General features: G+C 41.6%; 1 protein-coding gene across 6 annotated transcripts; it reads left to right on the forward strand.

The window, feature by feature from the left end:
- The first annotated feature begins 574 nt into the window (after window positions 1–574).
- Window positions 575–21,288, forward strand: tbc1d5 (TBC1 domain family, member 5). 6 transcript variants are annotated; one of them, XM_063900088.1, is made up of 23 exons: window positions 575–670; window positions 5,517–5,569; window positions 5,941–6,059; window positions 6,822–6,879; window positions 7,160–7,268; window positions 7,455–7,544; window positions 7,919–7,993; window positions 8,995–9,062; window positions 9,173–9,275; window positions 9,723–9,811; window positions 9,968–10,018; window positions 10,172–10,241; window positions 12,535–12,707; window positions 12,806–12,948; window positions 13,526–13,632; window positions 15,215–15,300; window positions 16,249–16,559; window positions 16,712–16,774; window positions 17,643–17,851; window positions 18,108–18,207; window positions 18,740–18,819; window positions 18,929–19,186; window positions 20,039–21,288. In XM_063900088.1, the coding sequence occupies exons 3-23, from the start codon at window positions 5,960–5,962 to the stop codon at window positions 20,375–20,377; spliced, it is 2,682 nt and encodes an 893-aa protein (XP_063756158.1). In that variant the 5' UTR covers window positions 575–670; window positions 5,517–5,569; window positions 5,941–5,959; the 3' UTR covers window positions 20,378–21,288. The 6 variants fall into 6 exon arrangements, with proteins under 6 accessions (XP_063756158.1, XP_063756160.1, XP_063756162.1 ...); XM_063900090.1 differs by having other exon boundaries at window positions 20,075–21,288; XM_063900092.1 differs by having other exon boundaries at window positions 17,643–17,749.
- Window positions 21,289–22,022: the final 734 nt, after the last annotated feature.

The raw sequence follows: 22,022 nt of genomic DNA on the forward strand, positions 1-22,022 counted from the left end.
AATTATTGGAAATATGCACACGACATTTCCTGTATGTGTCAGCCCTTTGTCTTGGCTACTGTATACTGTAAATAAGGAGTTCGCTATGACACTATGTTTCATAGATAGATGTGTTTGATAGGTTTTATTCCAACCTGTTAATGTATTATTGTGCAAGATACTAACCTCAAGTTGCTCCAGGCATGGCTAGTGGTTTGTGAATGTGTGTGAATGTTAGTCCTCCCTTAGCAGGTGTCACCATGTGTGACAGCCTCTGCCTCTGAGTGTTTGAGTGTGAAAAGTTCAATGTTGACTTGTATGTAAAATTGCAAAACTGCTATATAAATGCAAACCCTTTATCCTTTTAGTCTTTGTCTACTCTCAGTGTAATGCCTTAAAACAAGATGTAGGCCGTCATATTTAGTCATGTTTGAAAATTATTATTACAGAAAATGAGAAATATTAAGATCCAGATCATTATTTATGATTTTTTCATTTATGTTCAGGTTTTAGTATTTGTATCACCTACTGCAGCCCTGCAGGCAGGTGTCCTATATTTAAGACGCCGCAAAACAAAGCGTCACGTGATCAGTCAGCTGATCTTCAGCACATCCGCCTGACCAGCAACTGTTTACAAATCAGAAGACAGTCCGACAGACACAGGATGAGGAGACCTGCGTGATCCCTACAGGTACCTGAGACACACTGTCAGCCCACAGCGGGTTAAGGATAAATATGTGACATTTTTTACACTTATCTCAGCATGTTCGTGTGTGTGTGTGTGTGTGTGTGTGTGTTACGAGTGTGTGTTACGAGTGTGTCCAGTGGCTTGCTGCAGCTGTGTGTCGGAAGTACAGACAGGCCCGTGCATCGGCTCCGTCACAACTTGCTAAAGTCACTACACATTACCTGCTTCCTGACATGGGTAGTCACATTCCCGTCAACATTGATAACTACAGTGTGCAATTAACTATAGTTATTTGTCTAGTTTAGCCTACATTTAGCATTGTTAGCCGACGCAGGATTTGAGCTAGCTTAGCTGTTGTTTGGCGTCTTGCCTTGCTGCTTGAATCAATAATCTCTCTGCTGGTTATCACCATCCATGGAAAAAATACGGAAACTGCTTGGGTTTGATGTCAAAAATATATAATAATTGCCTGGCCTGGCTCTGGATTATGGCGTCAAAACGGTTCCTCTTTGTGACAGGTTTGGTGTGTTGTACCTTTTTTTCCTGGGGCTGGCCCACCCTGCCTGACAGATTTAGAGATGTGTTCGGGGTAGTGGAGCGGTTTGGTAACGGTCAGTACTGCCCGCCCGCATGCACGGTTTAATGCAGTTTCACACAAGTCTTCACTTTTCCGATAACCAGTTCAGCACAAACATGTGAGCACGGTGAGTAAAGGCTGAATGTCTGCAGGCTAAGAGGAAAAACACCTTTACAAAAGCACAGATCAGCTGCTGTTGTAGTGACACAGTCCCAGCACTGCACAGAAGCTGCCTATTGTGTAGGGAGACAATAGATAACATTTAATACCTGTGCATTGATACCTGTAGTGGAGTGGGGAATTGTTTTAAAAGTTTCTGAACTGTCCTGCTGTTCCTACGAGTTTCTCAGTGTTCTCCCTGTTCAGGCAGGTTTTCCCCTGTTGCAATTATTCCCTACCTTCTTGGCTTTTGACCTACTAAAAATGTGTACTTATGATCACTCAGGCACCGGTTGCATAAGTTTGTGATGTGTGAGCAGCTTTTAAAAAATATCCCTTAAATGGCAAAATCATCTTGCAATTCACGAGCAACGTCGAAGATTAGTCGGAAAACGTCTGGTTGATCATCAAATGACCCATTAGATTTACCTCGTGACTTCTTATGGAGGTCTAGACCCTCATTTTTCGATCTGCTGCTCTTGTTTCTGTACACAGACATATAGTTGTCAGGTTTAATCTCTTGTCATGTATTTGATAATCAAATCAGTTAAGACCCGGCAAGTTCACAGCATTTTTTTCAAGGTTAAGGTCCCAATCATGTTTAACAGTCTCTCATGGAGCATGTGACTGTAAAGACTCCTGGGATCTTGCTGTATGCAGAAGTAGAGGCATGTGAGTTTGTTTAGCCGAGGTGTTTTACTTTGACTGAACGGCAATCTGCCGCTCCGACTGTAACTGCCAGTAACGGCTCCGCTCATCGCCGACCCGCAAAATCCTGTTTGAATATTCATCCTGAAGAGCCCGTGTACTGACTCTCTTTTTGTATCTACTTCACATCATACTGCTCTGAAAGGAGTTAATGGAATAATAGGTTCTTCTAATGTTATTAATACATTTTCATTTAAATATTTTCCAGAGCTGCAAACAAGGCTGGAGCTTGTTTATTTCAAAAGATAACATGTGTACTGTCATTTAGTCAGATGTCCATAAATAGATATACTGCAGACCCTTCAGCAAAACATTTAATACAGTTTAATCTGGGTTTAGTTTCAGCCTCTGCCTTTCAGATCAATTAGCTGTGATGGAACTGAAACTTTTCTTTGTGTCAGCTTGAACATGGGATCTCAAGCATCGGGTCATCCAGTAGTTTCACACTGCAATTTGAAGAAAGAGCTGAAGTTATTTTGTCAACTGTGCTCTGTGTTGAATTGAACCCATCTTGCTGTTCATCTGATCTGCAGCTCTAAAATAATCTCATGACTGGAAAGAATGTAATGCTTGGCTTGCTTTGTGGAATTTTCTCTTTCCTGTTGTGTGTTGTATAAGTTTTAGTGCATGTAAATGGTCTGAAACGCCTCCATTGAACGCCTTTGATTACTTCCGTGACACAATGACATCACTTTGTAACACTAGCGCCCCTAGAAGCTAACGCTCCAACACATTGTACATGATAAGGCTAAGAGGCGGGACATCTCTTAGCAGTTGACCAATCACAAAAGAGCTGGCCAGCTAACCAATCGGAGCAGACTGGCCTCTGATTTCGACAGAGGTTGAAAAGAGGTGCTGCAGCACAGGCTGTATGAGAAAAATAAAGAGCTTTTTGAACATTAAAGCATGGAGACATGTCACAGTAGAGGCAGAGAATACAAAAATGAACCTGAAAATGAGCAGAATATTTCCTCTTTAAGTTGCCTTGAGATGAAATGTTTGTTAAAGTATAAAGGGAAGTGATATGTTATGTAGCACCAATCTGAGATTCATTGAAGGAAGTGGAGGCTGACTGGCGGTCAACTTGATTTTGATATGCTTCCAGTTTGATTTACACAACCCAAAACATCAGCTTTGCTCCTTTTTTAGAAATTCATGCTTGAGGCAAAAAGTTAGAAAAAGAAAGTGGTGGAGAAATGTTAATGTTTGTAACATGGTAATGTGATGGCTACGGTTTGGATTGAGCTTCACGGGCTGTTGTTGTAAATCCCAGGAACGCATCTTCTCCCTCTGAACAGATGGATGCAGTGTTATTTGTCTGTTGATTTATTTATGCATTTCATTATGTATTGATTTGATTATTTCATGAAAGATTCGTGATTTGAATTATTGAGCTTTCTCCAGGTGCTGCGGATTAAATTATGTAGAAGCTAATTTGCCTTGATTATCATGTAGTAAAGTTAGGATGTCGTTTTACAGTCGACTCTGGGAAGAAGTAATGAAGGCAGCAGGAGGCTAGGTGGAAACTAGCTTCAGGCAAGAATTGCTAACACTGCAAGGCCTCGGGTCTTTTCCCAACATCATCTTTCACTCACTCACAGAGGCTTACACACACAAGACATGCCTCCTCAAAGCACAGGGAGCAGTGAGAGATCTGAGAAGGCCTCTTTGGAAACTTTAAATGGACTTTATTTTTGGAAGGAAGGGACAAAGAGCTCGATGTGTTTGCTGGCCTGTTGGGAAAATGTACCTGAAAATATTTTTAGACACTTTGTGCAATGCAAATTTAAGTTGACTACTGTGATATTTGTAATTACTCAGGAGAGCTTTATAAGTCTTTTATGGCAACCTTTCAAAGTAAAACTAAGACAACTGGCTATTATTCGAGATGCTTTATTCCTCTGTCTCTCCCTATAGTTGTGGATTAGTTCTGATTATTTAACGGGATGATATCCTTATTATGAGGGAAGGGAGAAAAACCCCTCTGACTTAAGGAGAGCATTATTCTTTGAGTAGAACAGATGTTTCCTGAGCAAACACACACATACATTATGCATATAAAATTATTTCTATTTTGATGGCGTGCATAGCTGATTTATCGAGCTGTGTCCCATTCACATGGTTAATAGGTTTAAGAGATGCCTTTGTTTTGTTATTTCCACAATTAATAAAGCGACAGGAAACATAATGCTCGGCGGAAAGCGTGCTGTTTTGTACGCCTGTGTATTAGGCTAACCATATTCATAAACGTGGAATAATCCAAGCCGGATAAAGAACGGGCAAAGAATTGTTTAACCTAGATAGAGATATCTCCGAGAAAGTGAAACTTTTTCTCGTAGCTGTGATTGTTGGCGAAGACGCGTTGGCTCAGGGTGTATCTGCTCAAAGATTATTGATTATTGAGTTTTAAAGATATCCTAGCTGTAGCCTAATCATTATAAATTGTCACATTTACATCATCTCCCTCCCAGTGTGCAGTTTGTCTGATGCAACTCCTAGAGCCCCAAACAACAAATTATTTTCATTATCTCACAATCGGCCAATTATTTTCTTGATGAATCCATTAGAGGTGTGTCTATTAATAGCTCAGACGGTAGTAAACAATTCACAGTATGATTGTTCGAAGCCCAAGGTGGCATCATACATCTTGTTTTGTTCAAAATATTCAGTTTAGCAACACGTCATATGTGTATATGTAATTTAAGCAGCTAGTATTTCGCATTTTTCATCAAAATAACCAAACATTAGCCTATTAGCTCTTTTTGACTTGACTAATGGCAGCTCCAGTCAATATAAATATACATTCTTTGTATCGTTATTGTTTTTAAACTGTAGTTCTTTGATGACTCCTCATTCAGAGTTGATATTGTTTACTTGTATGTGAAGAACAGTCTGTTGTCATTAAAATATATAATGAATGCATTCATTTACGTACTTAATTACCTCATTAGCATTACCGCTTGTGTTTCATATATCACAGTGAGCAATGCGCGGCAGCTCAAGTGCTTCATGTTCATTTAAGCCGTTCTCCGCTCACGGCAAACACTGTCTCTCTCTTTTATTTTAAATGCAGCTAAGTTGTGTTAAATGCAAAAGGTAAATAAACAGTGTGTGATCCTCACAATGCAAAGAAGCACAAAGTAATATTCACAGACAAGCATTGATTGAGATTTATGTCATGTGTTCATATCCATTTTGAGCTTCACAACTTTGGTTTACAGTTGATTAGTTGTCAAAGCTTTATGCAAATGAACTACTTTAGCATATATAATTCTGATAAACACAACATCATTCTTTGCCTTTTTTTCTTCACATAATTCATAATTTGTCTTTATCACTTTGCCATTCTCTTTACCTCCCTTTGTGCCGAAGTGCTTACATTTCATTGTTTCTTTCCTTTTGCAGAGTCACCCTTTTTCTTCAGAGTCTTGGCGGAGGAGAATCTCGAGGCTGTGACAGTAAGTCCGGAGTTTAAGGAGTTCAACCGTGCTTAATGTTAATGGCAGGGGAGAAGGCAGCGCAGAGATTGATGCAGATGGATTTTGCATGCGAGGGGTGAAGGGTCAGGGTCAGAATAACAATCCTGCTCAGGAAGACTTAAGCAGCAGATCAATTGTGTGTTAGCACACGCCCTGATCAAAGGTCAGTTTCCTTATCAGTGGAGCTATTGTGCTTTTTAAATTTGTTCTCAAAGTTGCTTTCATGACTCAAGATTTGATAGTAGTTGGGCAGTTTCAAGCTGACCTTCTAGCTGTTTGAGCACAGATGTAATCCTGATTTCTTCCTGTCTGTTTCTGCTTCCTTTCTGGTCTCCTATGTCTTTCTCCAGGTCCGGCTGGGTTGCGGTCATGCAGCACCCCAATTTTGAGACCCGCCACCCGCTCCAGACAGACGAGCAGCAGGAGACGGGCTTCGACCCGCTCAATAACTTCAACAAGAACCAAAGCAGTACGTCAACCCTGATACACAACTAGATTAGGATTCAAACCCTCAGACACAACCTCTGGCAAAACATTTGTAATGATGTTATGCAGGGACTTTTTGATGTGTCCCTTATGCATTTTTATTTACATTCTAAAGAACCAAGCTCTAGATATTTTTGTTGAATCCCTTCATAGAACTCTTACACTGAGAGGAGGGATGCCTTCTACGGCTCTGACCGGAAAACACGACATAAAGTGAAACTGGAAGTTCCACACTAGATTAAAGAGGATGAAATATGACTTTGGATCCACAGTGAAGTGTGAGTCACGGACGTGGCAGGAGACGCCCCTGGGGCTGAGGGTGTTTTTATGTTTACGTGTGAGAGAGAGGGGATGTTGTGGGCTGGCATGTTGTGGAACTGATGAATATTCATGCTGAGTGTCCCTGTGGAACGATCCACTCCTGTAACTAATGTTGATAGACAGCTCTCCGACTTGAATGCGTGTTCACCTGCGGGCCAAATTAGACGTATTACCGCCAATAAAGAGGAAGAGGAGTAGGGTGCGTTGCTCATCGTCGTCACCTGCCCTGCTTCTGGCTCTTTTTTGACACACTACAGAAAAAAATGACTGATGGGTCATTTGGAAAGAGTAAACAGGCGTGTTCCTTGTTATGTTAGCTGTCAAAGGTTATGTTTTTGTTTATAAATCTTTCAATTATATATTTCCACTCCTTTGCACTTGTTAACATCCCCCCCTTGTGGTTGTTGCGTGTGTGCTTTAACAGGAGGCTCTCTTGACAGCAGCACTTACTCACAGTCCCAGTCAACCTTCCTCTCATACAGGTGAGTGTTTCCAGTACTTTCCTGTGTGTGTGTGTGTGTGTGTGTGTGTGTGTGTGTGTGTGTGTGTGTGTGTGTGTGTGTGTGTGTGTGTGTGTGTGTGTGTGTGTGTGTGTGTGTGGGTGTGGGTGTGGGTGTGGGTGTAGCATACACTCTTGGCCCAGCTCACTGCTCCAGCCTCCTGGTTTAGTGCTGGATGACACATTAGATGGAATACCGAGCCCAATTTGGGTTGAGAAGCTCATAAATCTCCTTGTCCTCTGCCTCCCCCTCCCCTGCACAGGAAAGAATGGGACGACTTGTTCCTCAACAGTAATTACCTGGCCAGGATCCGGCAGGCGGGCATCAACGGCCTACTGAGGAGCAGCCGCTTTCGGAGCGTGTGCTGGAAGGTAACTGCAGAGTGGATCGAGCAGTCCTTTCCAGTTTGATGTGAAGTGGCTTTGGCAATTTCCCTGCAGTTGGCAGTCCTGACAGCCTGCAGATCTTCTTTGTCAGAAACAGCAGCCCAGAGTTTAGTTTTGAAAGTGTCATGTGAATGTTAAGAGTGCGCTAACCTGTGTGCTGGCTGTCTGCAGTTGTACCTGGAGGCTCTTCCCGAAGATAAGGGTCAGTGGATCAACAAGACCAATGAGCTCCGGGCCCGGTATGAGAAGATCAAAGAGACGGTGAGAGCGCCTCTGTGTGGCCGTTTGCCTCAGAAAATACATACGGTCACTCAGAGTTGCAGTAGCTGTTTCTGTGGCAATTTGTGCTCTGTTTTGGCTTAATCCACATATGGTAGTCTAAATGAATTGTGCATTGTAATAAATGTTGGCTTATTTTAACCAAGTAGAAGTCTAAGTAGAAAAAATGTCCAGACCAATAAATGTATATTATTATTATTATTATTAATTATTTTGAGGAACTACTCTCTGTTTATACACCCACCAACATTTAAAGCCAAATAAAACTTAATAAGTACGTTCTGCTATAGATGAGGAACCTCTGTTCTGTGACGTTCGGTTGACATCTTTGTGGGTATTTCTCTTTGTTTTTGCAGCATATCACTAACCCTCGTAAGGCTGCAGGCCAGCAGGACCTGGGGGTCAACAACCCGCTGTCCCAGGATGAGGGGGTGAGTGTGTTTGTCTCTGAATGACTCACACATACATTTGTTAGACGGATGGACAATGCATTCACTTCAGAGTGTGTTGTTGCAATAATTATAGACCGTTTCAGTGATTTATTAGTGTTGATTAATTAACGTATTTTTTAAAGAGTAATTATGAAGCCCTTTAAGAGATTTTGGGTTAGGCAATTAATAAAGTGTTTATAGACGTTTGAAACTAATTTAGTTTCTCATCACCCAATTAATCTGCCTGCTGCTTTACCACTTTCTGATTTTGTGACAAGCCCTCAGAAAAACCACACGGATAATAACAGAGCTATTACGTGCCATCCAGGGAAGTTTGTAGGATATGTAATGGAATTTCTTCTACAGAAAATATTCATAAAAAAATAAATAATAATAGGGACAGTGTTCAATTGAGAGACTTCCTGATGATTCATTCACCTCAATTGTGAGTCAAAACACAGCAAGTTGTCTAAACATGAAAAAAATACAAACTGTCTTAAGTCGAGGTTTTACGAGTATAAAGGATATCAAGCTTCCAATAATTAATGAATATTTAAATGTATTCATTCATCACAACTACCTATATGCAAATATTTGTCTCAGGATGTTGTACGGAGCGGCCGGGGGGAATACTTATTTTGAGACTTCAAAGAAGAAAATCAAGAAGAAATTGGAAAAAAAGAAAGCTAGAAATTGGACTCACAAATAAACAAAAGGCAAATAAATCACGCTACACCAAAGCAGAGTGCGTGTGTGATATTTTTCCATCTGCCAGGGTCAAAATGGTCTTGGGTAAACTTATTGCTTTGGAAAGTTGAAGAAGCAGATTTAGAAAATGGTGTTTCTGGACAGGCTGTTAAATTCATGTATCCTCTGATGTCGGACTTTTTCCAATCACTCACAGAATGGTCTTTTTGTAACATCAAAGTGATTCCTCAAATACACCAGATTTCTGAATACCATTTATTAACTTATGTCTTATTTTGTCCTCTCCTTTCCAGAGCCTGTGGAACAAGTTCTTCCAAGACAAAGAGCTGAAGGGGATGATCAAACAGGACGTGTTGAGAACGTCAGTATCACCATGCTGTTTGTTTATTTTTATTAAAGGTTATTACCTTTCACCTGGAAGTGTTTTGGCCTCCACAATAAATTCTGTACTACTGTTTCTATTCATGTAAGGTTCCCGGAGATCCGTTACTTCCAGAACGACGATGTGCGGATCATGCTGACGGACATCCTCTTCTGTTATGCCAGAGAAAATGAACAGTTGTTGTATAAACAGGTACGACTGACACATTGTCCCAACTGCTCTTTTAGGAGATGAAATTAAGAAGTCTGACATCTTTGTTTTCTCTTAAAGGTCCTTGAAAATGAATCCTTTGATTGCTCTGATTGGGTTTTCCAACTGAGCCATTGTATCGTTAATCGAGGCATATCTGTTTATTTGTGTGTGTGTGTGTGTGGGGGGGGAGGTTAGCTTTGTAACCTCATCTTTATCAGTCTCTGTAACAGGTGCCAGCGAAAGACAGCAAGTGCAGCATCTGTTTTCCGCAAACTGGAAGTGACACATGGCCGGGCAGTGGCTAACGATATCTAAATTAAAGCTGTCATCACAGATTAGAAAGCTCGTGCATCACTATTAAAGAAAGACTGACCACAAATGAACCATCATTTCTCTCTCCCCCCCGAGCCTCTCTAAGCCTTGCACTTCCTTCTTCTCTGTCTGCAGGGGATGCACGAGTTGCTGGCTCCCATCGTGTTCGTGCTGCACTGTGACCATCAAGCCTTCCAGCATGCGAGCGAGACGGCCAGCCCCAGGTCAGCTCCTCACATCCGTGAAACTCAATCTTTCACCCTCAAGTCGCCATGAACACTTTTTAGACCTGCCTCTACTTTAGCCGCTTGTTTTTGAGTCAGGTGGAAAATATGTTTCTGCATTTATTTGAGAAATGACCAATTTGTCTTTTTCCACAGTGAGGAGATGAAGTCTCTTCTGAACCCAGAGTATCTCGAGCACGACGCCTAGTGAGTACACCCCCAGTATCACATGTAAAACAAGGGTTCGTGTTCAGAAATGTCGTTACTTTTCATAGCTGGTATTGGTTCGCATGTCTCTGTTTTTATCTCACCATATGTCTCTTCTTTGTATACTCATTAAACACACACCTCTGTCTACAGTGCCTTGTTCTCTCATCTGATGGAGACAGCAGAGCCATGGTTCTCCAGCTACGAGAGGGAAGTGAGGAAGGTCAGTTTGACGTGAAGAACTGCTTATGGCATTGTAACTACAATATTGAATTGTGCTTGGTTCCACATTTTGAGTTTATGGCGCTATAATAACTTTGAAAAAGACATGACCAGAATACTATTCTGACACGTTAAGTTATGTTCCTTAAGATTTCAGTCCTGGTTAAAGTTACACACCCTTGGTTACCAGGGCAACAGCATGCGCGATGTAATGCTACACCAAACACAAAATATAGCAGAGGAGCGTCTGTTGTATCTAGTTACCGTGCAGCCAAACAGACTTGTGTTGTTTTCCTAAAGAAGTTATGTCAATAATAATTTCACTGTGATCTGATTTGCTGCTGCGTTTAGTGCAAGCAGGTTTCCACATCACAGCAGGGCACAGTGTTTCAGTTTGTTATCGTGGAGAGAAGCTGGAGTAATACTGTCGGTAGACCTCTACTGTATCTAAACTCTTACCGTGACGACTGGTTTTTATCCGTGACTTCATGCAATATTTAAAATGAATTCACTGTTGAAAAAATACCAGAAAATACCTTTCTTATTCAGCAAACTCAGTTCTAATGAGTGGCCGTAATTACAAATGCATGCATTTCCTGTGCCTGTTTCAGGATAATGAGTCAGTATAATTTTCAAGTCATCAACCGTTAGAGTATAATTTGAATTTTACTACACAAACCTCCCATGATTACAGTATTTTTTCAAAAATCTGAAACTCAAAATGCACTGTTCCAAATGATTATGCACAACAGAGTTTCAACACATTTCATAGGTTGTAAAGAACTAAAAATGGTCATTGGTTGAATTTGCAGCATGAGGAGGTCATATTTACTTAAATCAAAAGCTATTTCAATCAAAAACATATTATCCAAGTTACATGTTAACATACCTTCTTTGATATCACCTTCACAATTCTTGCATCCATTGAACTGATTCAGAATAGCCTCCCAGAGCTGCTGTTTTGATGCGAACTGCCTCCCACCCTCATAGATCTTTTGCTTAAGGATGCTCCAAAGGTTCTCAATAGGGTTGAGGTCAGGGAAAGATGGGGGCCACACCATGAGTTTCTCTCCTTTTATGCCCATAGCAGCCAATGACACAGGTATTCTTTGCAGCATGAGATGGTGCGTTGTCATGCATGAAGAGGATTTTAATATTGAAGGCACGGGTCTACTTTTTGTACCACGGAAGAAAGTCGTCAGTCAGAACTATATACTTTTCTGAGGTCATTTTCACACCTTCAGGGACCCTAAAGGGGCCTACCAGCTCTCTCCCCATGATTCCGGCCAAAACATGACTCCGCCACCTCCTTGCTGACGTCGCAGCCTTGTTGGGACATGGTGGCCATCCACCAACCATCCACTACTCCATCCATCTGGACCATCTGGGGTTGCATGGCACTCATCAGTAAACAACATTTCTGAGCCCACTGCAACCGTTTCTGCTTGTGAGCATTGTTAAGGGGTGGCCAAATAGTAGATTTATGCACAACTGCAAACCTCTGGAGGATCCTGCACCTTGAGGTTCGCGGGACTCCAGAGGCACCAGTGGCTTCAAATATCTGTTTGCTGCTTTGTAATGGCTTTTTAGCAGCTGCTCTCCTAATCCGATGAATTTGTCTGGCAGAAACCTTCCTCATTATGCCTTTATCTGCGCGAACCCGTCTGTGCTCTGAATCAGCCACAAATCTCTTCACAGTACGATGTTCACGCTTAAGTTTTCGTGAAAATATCTAATGTTTTCATACCTTGTCCAAGGTATTGCGCTATTTGACGCTTTTCGGCAGCAGAGAGATCCTTTTTCTTCCCCATATTGCTTGAAACCTGTGGCCTGCTTAATAATGTGGAACGTCCTTCTTAAGTAGTTTCCCTTTGATTGGGCTCACCTGGCAAACTAATTATCACAGGTGTCTGATATTGATTTCAATGATCCAAAGAGCCCTGAGACACAATATCATCCATGAGTTTAATTGAAAAACATAAAACGAAATGTTTTGACACTTAAATCCAATTTGCATAATAGTTTGGAACACGGTGTAATGGTATCAAAATGTTGTTCGATTTCATGAAAATTAAACAAAAGGTTTTTAAAACTTGAATGAAATTTCCAATATCCAAATTATAGCAGTAGCACATTTAGTCTTAAAGTAAAATGTGTTCAAACTTAAACAATTGTACGTCCTCCTAAAGAGAAACCTTGTACTTGTCACTATTCCTCATTTTCCACATATCCGGATGGTGCTGACGTTTGTTTATAAAATGATAAGCTAATTACCTCGTGATCTTCTGCCGCAGGGTAAGGAAGAGATGTTGACCAGCATCCCGTTCGCACGGCCCCAGGACGCGGGGCCATCTGTTGCCATAGTGACCAAAGTGAACCGCATCCAGGACCAGCTGGTGAAGAAGCACGATGTTGAACTGCACATGCATGTCAACCGGCTCGAGATCGCCCCGCAGATATACGGCATGTCAGTATCTACATCAGTAGTTCAGTGCGTTTTAAGCGTTGACCCTCAGCTCAACTCAAATACTATTATGTCTCTCTATCCGTCTGTCTGTCCTGCAGCCGGTGGGTACGTCTGCTTTTCGGCCGTGAGTTCCCGCTGCAGGACCTGCTGGTGGTGTGGGACGCCCTGTTTGCGGACAGCATCACCCTGGACCTGGTGGACTACATCTTTGTGGCCATGCTGCTCTACATCCGAGATGCTCGTACGCTCCGTTCATTTCTAAAATAATCCGATAACGCCATGTGTTGTCTTTGCAGCGTGTGATTTCATAAGTAACACTTAACGGGAAGAATTAGATTTACTCCACCTCATTTAATCAGATATTGCTTTGATTAGAGTACAATAGATATTTGCTGCCATACTTGATGGAAGATTAGGGCCTAATGTCGGCAAACATCTTCCCTGCTTTAAGGAGATTATTGCTCTAATTTCAGGTTTCAGGTTCATAATCAAATGAGTTTTTTTGCTATAACATTGACATGCTATAATTTTTCAAAAACCCATTATTTTTATATTAGTATCTGTTTGAATATACCTGTATTTGTCCTTTGTTTAGTGCCTTTTCTATTTAAGCCCAGTTTGCTCTGGGAGTTATGGTGCACTTGTGCAAAGTTAGTTCTGCTGTGGTGGGAGAATGTACTCAAAAGGACAGCTTTTCTCATTAGCCTGCATGTGACATAAGAAGGGTAGCCAAAACTGATATTTAAACAATAATAAGTTAGCTTTCTGATCAGGGAATTGCATCTCATACTGCGTGCATTGTTCATTGTGTGTTTCAGTCATTGCGAGTAACTTCCAGACCTGCCTGGGCCTGCTAATGCACTACCCTCCATTAGGAGACATCAACTCCCTGCTGCAAAAGGCTCTTTTCCTCCGAGATCCCAAAGTAAGCACACAGCATGAGTAATTGGATAATTAATTGTACTTTTGTTGCTGTATGTCTTTATTTTGTTTCCAAGAAGAACAGCTCTGTGGTTTAGTGCCATGAAATGTCTGTCTCAGTTTTATTAAGCCTGTCACAAGTTAATCATGCCTGTCAAATTAAAAAGTGAGATTATTGAGTTCTCGAAGCAGCTGAGAGACTTCATTAACAGGATTTGTTGTTTCTGCAGAGGTGGGGAAAGATTTGCAGAAGTGAAACACAAACCCAGGTATAACACTCTGAGCTGAAAACCTCAAACACCATGGAGTGTAGACCAAAAAGTCTCATTGTACTGTGAAAAGGTGTTCAGGTGTAACAAGTGAAGTTAAAATTAGCTGGGGTTTTTTCAGAGCGTCACACGTCAGTGGTTGCAGATCAGTGCCTTATTGTATATACATGATGCACAGATGCAGGCAATGAACCAGTCAATAACAAAGGTTAGATACTCCTCCTTCATACTGTGGTTAACACTTAAAGCTTTTTAAATCTTGTTGAGAATTGAGACAAATTCACCTGTAAAACTTCCCACCTGTTTGATACATAGACATTTATCTTGAAGGAACTTAAACATAATAAGTCTTCTATAAAAAGTTGCTCTTAAACGCAACAAAAGGACTGTAAATAATTCCTGGCCGTGAATAAAGTAACATTTCAAGACAGAGGAAAACACCACGAGCTGCCAGATAGCCACCTCTTCCTCTTCTGCCTCTTTCAAGACTGTGTCAACACTTTCCGGCCCAAAAACTATCTCTAAAAATGAAACAACATCTTGAATTTCAACGCAGTGAGAAAGTGTTAACAGCCCAGAAAATTGCCCGTCTGAACTCGAAGACAGTCTGTTGCCTAATTATGTAGCTTCTGTCTTTTGCGATATTGTAATTATAATTTGTTAGACTGTGTGTCGACACCTTGAGAATTTCTGTACAGGATGTAGTAAATCACAATTCCTCTTTTTCTTTGAGCATATCTTACAGTCGTCAGCATTTCCTGTCATACACTTGCTTTATTGTTGCTTTAGTCACAGTAACAGCAAATCAGAGGCCTTGTGATCTGTCACTCCTCACACACAGCGGGATCACATTCTTCCTCTTACCGTTTATATGAAATCAAGCTGTGGATGTGAACTCAGAAGTGAGCTGTCTTTTAACCTTAAGCGAAAACATCAAACCATTTTCTGTTCTCCTGCAAATTCACTGACCCATACAATCAAACACAACAACTCTCCTGGGATGATAATCCAGGAAGTGGCTGATCCAACGTGACAGCGTTTCCCCCAGGTGAACAACCATGTCACAACACTTCTCATCACAGTGACATCTGGGGGGGCGAGGGCATCATCCATAATGACAGGAGGAGGAAATGGGTTTGTTGCTCATATGCAGTGACTAAGAAACACTCATGTATCTGCTTGTTTACGTAGCCATGCGTGCATCTACCGTGTCAGAAATGCACCGATTTTAGGTTGACATGTTTACTCATCACACACACCCGATATTTTCATATGACTTTTTGTTACATTTTGTTTTGTGTTTCTCTACTTTTGCAGAACTATCCACGACCGGTTAATTACCAGTTCCAGCAGAACCTGGATTACTATAAAACAAGGGGAGCAGACCTGATGAACAAGACACGGTAAAAAAACACACACACACTCTTACACACACACACAGCAGTTTATCTCTCTAGGATCGGAAGTGAGTTTACCCTTTTTGAATTGTCCACTTTTATCTGAAAAAATGATTAAAATGGATCATCCCCCGTGGACTGCTTCTTAAATGTACAGCAGATTTCAATATTGATTACTTTATTACGATGTCAAGAACCATAACCATAGCCTTCCAACCATCCATTACTGTGTTACAAACCGGTATATATTTTGGCCAAAATGTGGCTAAACATACTACTCTAACTGCATCTATAACAATTCCCACACAGCTTTGTTTTTTGCGTTAGACTAATAGAACTGCCTTTTGCCCTGGACTGAATTATCATAAACATTTCCCATGCATCATTCTCAAGGTATTCTGGTCCTACAAACCAAATAAATTAAACTAGCTTCCATTTCCTTTCAGTGCCATACAGAAATCCTTTAACAGTTTGAAATATTCATGAGATTGGCAGTCCTTTACTTTGGTGTCTTAGGTTTTTATCTCTGAAGTTGTATGCCTTTTGTCCACAGCAATTTAATGGCAAGCTAAAACTGCTGTGGAAAAATTGGTCTCAATAGCGCATACGTTCAGTCTTAAGAGAGCCAAGAAGAAGATGACCTGTTAATGTCCTGTTAATGGCGTTTGTTTGCAATTTTGAAACTATACAACTTCACCCAAAAACCTGAAGGAGTTAAATTGTTGACTGTGAGATAAACTAATCACAGAAGTTTCAAGTCTTGGAAAATTAAGCTCCAAAAACTCTGATCTGTCTGGAATAAATCTAAGTATTCAAAGTGTGGTTTGGAAAGGGATGGCAGTAACAAGTACCACCCGTCTAATAAAAGTCTGAAACATGGAAACCCCCTGCTGTTGTTCCCTCCTCTAGGCTTTTGTTTTCCTTATTGACATTGACATACATTTCTGTTCCCAGCTCTGGTTCCAGTTCCAAACCCGCACCCCTCAACATCAACAAGGTGTCCAGCAGCCTGCTGAGCTTCGGCAGGAAGCTCATCGCTCCGGCGATATCGAGCGGCTCCAGCGGCATCTCGCCTATCAACAGCGAGGTACACTCCTCTTCCTCCTCCACGTCAACTTCCCCCGCCTTGGCATCCGCGCCCACCCTGCCTCACCCGCTTGCCGACCCCCTGTCAGGCCAGGCTGTGCCGCAGGCCCCGAGCCGCGTCCAGAACCAGCACTACCGTCTGCTCAAGTCCGAGAGCATGCCTGTCCACCTCAGCAAAGGTGAGCAGCGGGACACATTTGGGTTTTTGTCGGCTGCAATGTGACTGCATGTACGGATTAACACCAGTGCGGATTATCTAAATATCAGGTGTGTGTGTGCGTGTGTGCGTGTGCGTGCGGCAGCCTCAGCTTTGACTCTCCTGTCTTTTTAGATGTAGTTTCAGGTGAGGTGTCTCAGGTTGCTCTCCCAGCCCAGACTCACACTGACACACAAGGTAACTGCTACCATGGCAACTGCTTGTGTGGCACGCCCCCTGTTTGTCCATGCTTGTGTTGCTGCCATTGCATGTCAGCAGCTAGTCAGGTACACGTTACAGTAAGTGGACTTTAGAGCATGTAATGGTACACTTTGACCAGCAGAGGGATATCACAGCTTTCCATATCAGTGGAAATTGCTAAGATAAACATCATGGATGAATTATGGCAGCTGCTGCTAGCATTGCTTTGAGTATGTGCTGAAGTGTGTTTGTGTTTGTGTGTGTGTGTGTGTGTGTGTGTGTGTGTGTGTGTGTGTGTGTGTGTGTGTGTGTGTGTTGTGTTTGCAAGTGTGCCCGTTTTCTGAAGAAAATCAAAAAACACTTGAAGAAAAGAAATTCAAACTCAATAAAAAATAATTGAGCTCTCCCATTCATTTTTAGACATTTAATCAATGTATTTGTTCTTGCTTTTATTTAATATATTCTGGATTTCTATCATTATTGCACACTGGAGGATTCATATTCTTGATGTACCCTATTGCTCCTTAATGAAATGGATTGTGTAATATAACATATCTGAATGATTTATTTAGAAATATAAACATAGATAGCACTGAGCCTCTTCTGCTATCCTTTCTAAACAGCAGTATTATGGGACAAAATACATCTTAAAGCAAGGGTCAAAATATGAAATGCTTTAAATTATTATAATATAATTATTTAATGACACATATGGCTGAAGTGAGGAATGAACATGTATGCTCAAGCAGAATTACGCTGTTGAAAAATGTTAAGATCATAATATTGTTTTCTGAATTGTACGTTATGCGAAATCGTATTGCGTTAATACTGAATCCTGTCCTCCCTCTTTCTGTCGTTCCCGCAGGCCAGAGCTCCAGGACGGTCAGCTCCTCTCCCAGCATAGAAAGCCTCTCTGCTGGGCGGGCTCAATACACCGCCTCCCCTACTCTCCCCCCCTCCATCGGGAGTGATGTAAGCACTTCATCTCCGCCCCTCTCAGCCACCAAGAAAGACTCTTTCTTCAACATCACTCGTTCTCGCTCCCACAGCAAGAGTATGGGCAAGAAAGAGTCGGTGAGATGTCCTTCCTGCTGTCTTTCTTTCATCGTAAACTCCTCTGTTTTTCTCTGACAGACTGTCTCCATGTCTCTGTGTCTGTCATATTCTTGTTTGTCTCTTTTCTCCTACAGATACAACCCTAATCCCTCCCCTGTGGCTTTGTTTTCCGCCTGCCTGCCAAGCTGCTATTTGTTTTTGCTTCTGTTGTCTCTTTTTGACCTGTCATTATGTGTGTGTTGTTTGTTGTGTGTGTGTGTGTGTGTTCCAACAGGAGGAGGACCTGGAAGCCCAGGTATCGTTCCTGCAGGGCCAGATCAATGACCTGGAGGCAATGAGCAAATACTGCGCCAAGATGATGAACTCTCACATCTGTGAGTACAGCGACTAGAAAAATACACCAGCAACAGATGACAGTCAAATCTCCAACGTCTTAAACATTAGTCAGTTCAACACACTGCCTTAAACGCTGTTAGTTATTTCAATGTTTGATAGACATTGTGAGTTAGTGGCTTAAACTTTAAAGTAAATCCAACATTTAATTCAAATATATTGAAGTTGATATTTTGATTTTGATGTAATGAACAAATATTCCTTTTTTTTTGCAATTTCTTTTGACTCTATTCTTTTTTTCATAGATGTTTTTGAAATATATTTTTCAGATTTAAAATAAGATATTTGTAACTATGGTATGGACTCTTTCATTCCTATAATGCAGCAGTGCTGATCTTCCATAAAACACATATCCATATAATGTTTTATTTATGATAAAGTGCACTAGATTTATTTCTTTTTTTAGGGAAGGTTTTAAAATGAATGTTTTCCAATTTCTAAAAATATTTTATTGTTGGAATTTTGTAGCTGGTTGTGTAGCTTAGTGGGTGTCTGCTTATTATTATTTGACAGGTAAAATCCAGGAAGTGATTCTCCAAGAACACCTGGAGAAAGAGGACGAGGTTCTAGTTTCCCTGGCTGGACTCAAACAGGTCAGTGAGCAAACCCACATTAATGTCTGTGATATGTTTTCTTATATTTACTCTCTTTATATGTTCATTTGTTTCTGTAACATTGACATGGTGTCTTGTGTCCTTTCAGATCAAAGACATCCTAAAGGGGTCGCTGCGCTTCAACCAAAGCCTGCTGGAGGCCGAGGAGAACGAGGAGATCGCCATCGCTGACGATCACTACACCTCCACCGCAGCCGCCGCTGAAACCGCTCTGAACGCCAGCAATCACCTCAGAGAACAAGAACAAGCAAACAGCGGGCCGAGCCGGGACTCTGATCTGGACGGTAGCGTCAGCACGGATGAGAAGGAGGAGGAGGAGCAGGCCATGACCCCACCTGAGCAACAGGTTAACTGACGATCAGTCCTCTTTTAGACTACTGGAATAAGAGCTATGCACTGTCAGCACTTGTATCAGTAAAAACTACAACCCTCGGTTCAGACAGGATTAGTTTTGGTCTAACCGTTCGACCTTCTGACCCAGTGCTCAGTGACTCTAAATCTGATCATTTGATGCCAAGAAAATCTACCCTCTGTGCAAAAATGATCCAATGTTTGTACCAGAATTGTTTTTTCTGCAGGAATTGACTGCTTAAGCTCTCCCATTTGGAATAAATCAAACCCAGAATTGTGCTGTTTTTTACAGCGACTGTATAATGAAAATACTAAGTCACATGTTCCCTGGAGTCTGAGGTTTGTTGCGTTTGAATTATGTTAGCTTTAGGGCCAAACAAGCAGCAGATTACAGTTATACAGCCAGGGTTTGTGTACACATCTTCTACTTCCTCTTAGTGTACTAGATTAAACGGGTTAATAATAGGACCGCACGATATACCTTTATTATCAATATCATTGCCATTTCAACACATTGTGAAAGCCCACACTATTGCACTTTGAATATAGTAACGACATATTATATTACATTCTGTCTGTAGGCACTGTTTTTGTTTGATATGCACAATGCTTGCCAATCAGACAAAGCCCTCGTCTTCAGTCATCATTTCGTTGGTCAGAATCTTTAGGCATGAGTAAAGTTGTATGGTTAAAGGAGGGAAGTGCACCAAGATGAGACATTAGAGCAACAAAAAGTGTTTATTTTATTGCAAGTTATGTCATGATTTTCACCACAGAGTTATCACACATTACCATCATGTATTAGTAAATCATTTAAAGTGAGAGGTCAACATTTTTGCTACCACAGAAAAAAGACACAGACCTTGCCATCTCTCGTATGCAGGCGGGGTCTTCCCTGGGCTCCGAGGGTAAGAACTGGGACGACTACATCCTGGTGTGTCAGGACGGAGACCTGGCAGCCGCCGAGGGAGGAGCAGGAGGAGCAGGAGGAGCAGGAGGAGGGGCAGCCGAGCACACCCCTCCGATAAGGCGGGGACGCGGCCTCGTGCGCCTGGAGCCGGAGGGTGCCGCAGGGATCTTCCACGACCCGCTGACGGCCGGCACCTCGGGCTCTTCCAGCCCAGACGAGGGCTCCACCCACAGCAAGGACTCTGACTTCACCATCGTCAACCCCAACGACCTGTGAACGAGCCGACCACCCCTCCCTCTGCTCCTCTTTATCGCATCCCACTCATAGGGTGTGGTAAAAAAAAAAACTGACTTGGGATCAGAGTGGAGTTGCTGTCAGCTCAAGAATTGCACATGTGGACTGTGACGCTTCCAGTCACCAAAACGTTATACTCTGTCCTTTACCTGTGCCACTTCAGTCCTGTCTGAGCTGATGCTGTATGCCATCTCATTTCCTAATGCCTGTCTCCTCATCATGTCCCGTCACTTATGATATTTAACTGTAGCCCCCTGCTCTACACAGAGAGGGCGCCATTGAACTGCTTACCCTGTCACTACAAGATGACGCTAAAGAGTTGGACCTCAAACTGCGCTTTATATTCAGGGAGGACTCTCTCTCCTCTCGGGCTTACTGTAATAATTGGGATACTGTGCTTCTCCTGAATGTGGAGATCTGGCCATACCTCTGCTTGTTATGTCTGTCTGCTCTTTCAGAGGACGCTCTCTCCTCTGATACTCAAATGAAAGAAGGATGACATCCTCCTGCCAGTTATCAAGGACAGCTTTCTCCCCCTCCTGAACCAGTGCCTCTGAGCGTTCTTCTTCTCTCAACCAAACAAAACCTGACTCTGTGATCTTACTGTTTTTGTTTGCTTCTTTTTTTTATTTTTAAGAAAGATTTTTAACCCTTAGTTTAGATTCCTTGATGAAAACCATTAAATTATGTAAGTCTTTTTTCCTTTCTTTTTTTAATTGATTCTAACGTGGACATTTTAATGTGATCGTCGATGTTTTCATTTTGTTCACATTACAACTGAGTTGTTTTCGTGTCCTGTGGAAACATGTAACGCAGCGCACACAAGAATGTCCCCCTAGCTGCACTTTCAGCATAAATAACTCAAGACCAATAAAACTTCATCGCTCTTGCTACGCACTGACGTTGTTTTGCCTTTTTGGGAACCCTGAGATGTGGATGGTGTTCAGGTAAAGGTTTCACTCTTGACCTCAAAACAGGATTTGATAAAACAATCTCTTAACATACTCCATTTAGTTACTGCTGTCAGGTTCTGATCATATCACACCAATCAATCAAAGTTTATTAATATAGCCAATATCACACATTTTTACATTTGTCTCAGAGGACTCCCATAGTCTTCATCAGCTCATGATGTTAGCCCAGTTGTCATGGAATAATAGGTTGCTTTTTTCCCCCACCAACATCAAAAATAATGCCTTTCTTAATGCTAATTTAGCTAATTTTATTGAAATGTGTCCAATATTTTGGAGAAATTCCCTCGCAACCACACATTTAAACCATGTGGAGTTGAGTAAATGTCAGTATTATTCCTCCAATAGTTATCAAGATATATCTGTCTGGAGTGGACGAAGTTCTATCATATAAATAAGTCTAGACTTTCATGACAGCGGCACTTATTGATTACGGTCATGTGATATGATTGAATGCTCCAGAACAGTTGAAAAATTGAGGTTGTGGTAGGATTTTTATCCCCCATAGTGGAATTTATCATTGCATAAAATGTGCATTAACTATGTGACTAATCGTCTGTCAACCCCAGTGAGCATTGAAGCTATAAATGGAAGCTAGTTAGGCTTTCATCCACTGCACATATGTCTGTTTCAGATATACAGCCAGCTGTCATCTC

This window comes from Eleginops maclovinus, chromosome 13 (assembly GCF_036324505.1).
Source record: "Eleginops maclovinus isolate JMC-PN-2008 ecotype Puerto Natales chromosome 13, JC_Emac_rtc_rv5, whole genome shotgun sequence".
NCBI classification, from domain to species: Eukaryota; Metazoa; Chordata; class Actinopteri; order Perciformes; family Eleginopidae; genus Eleginops; species Eleginops maclovinus.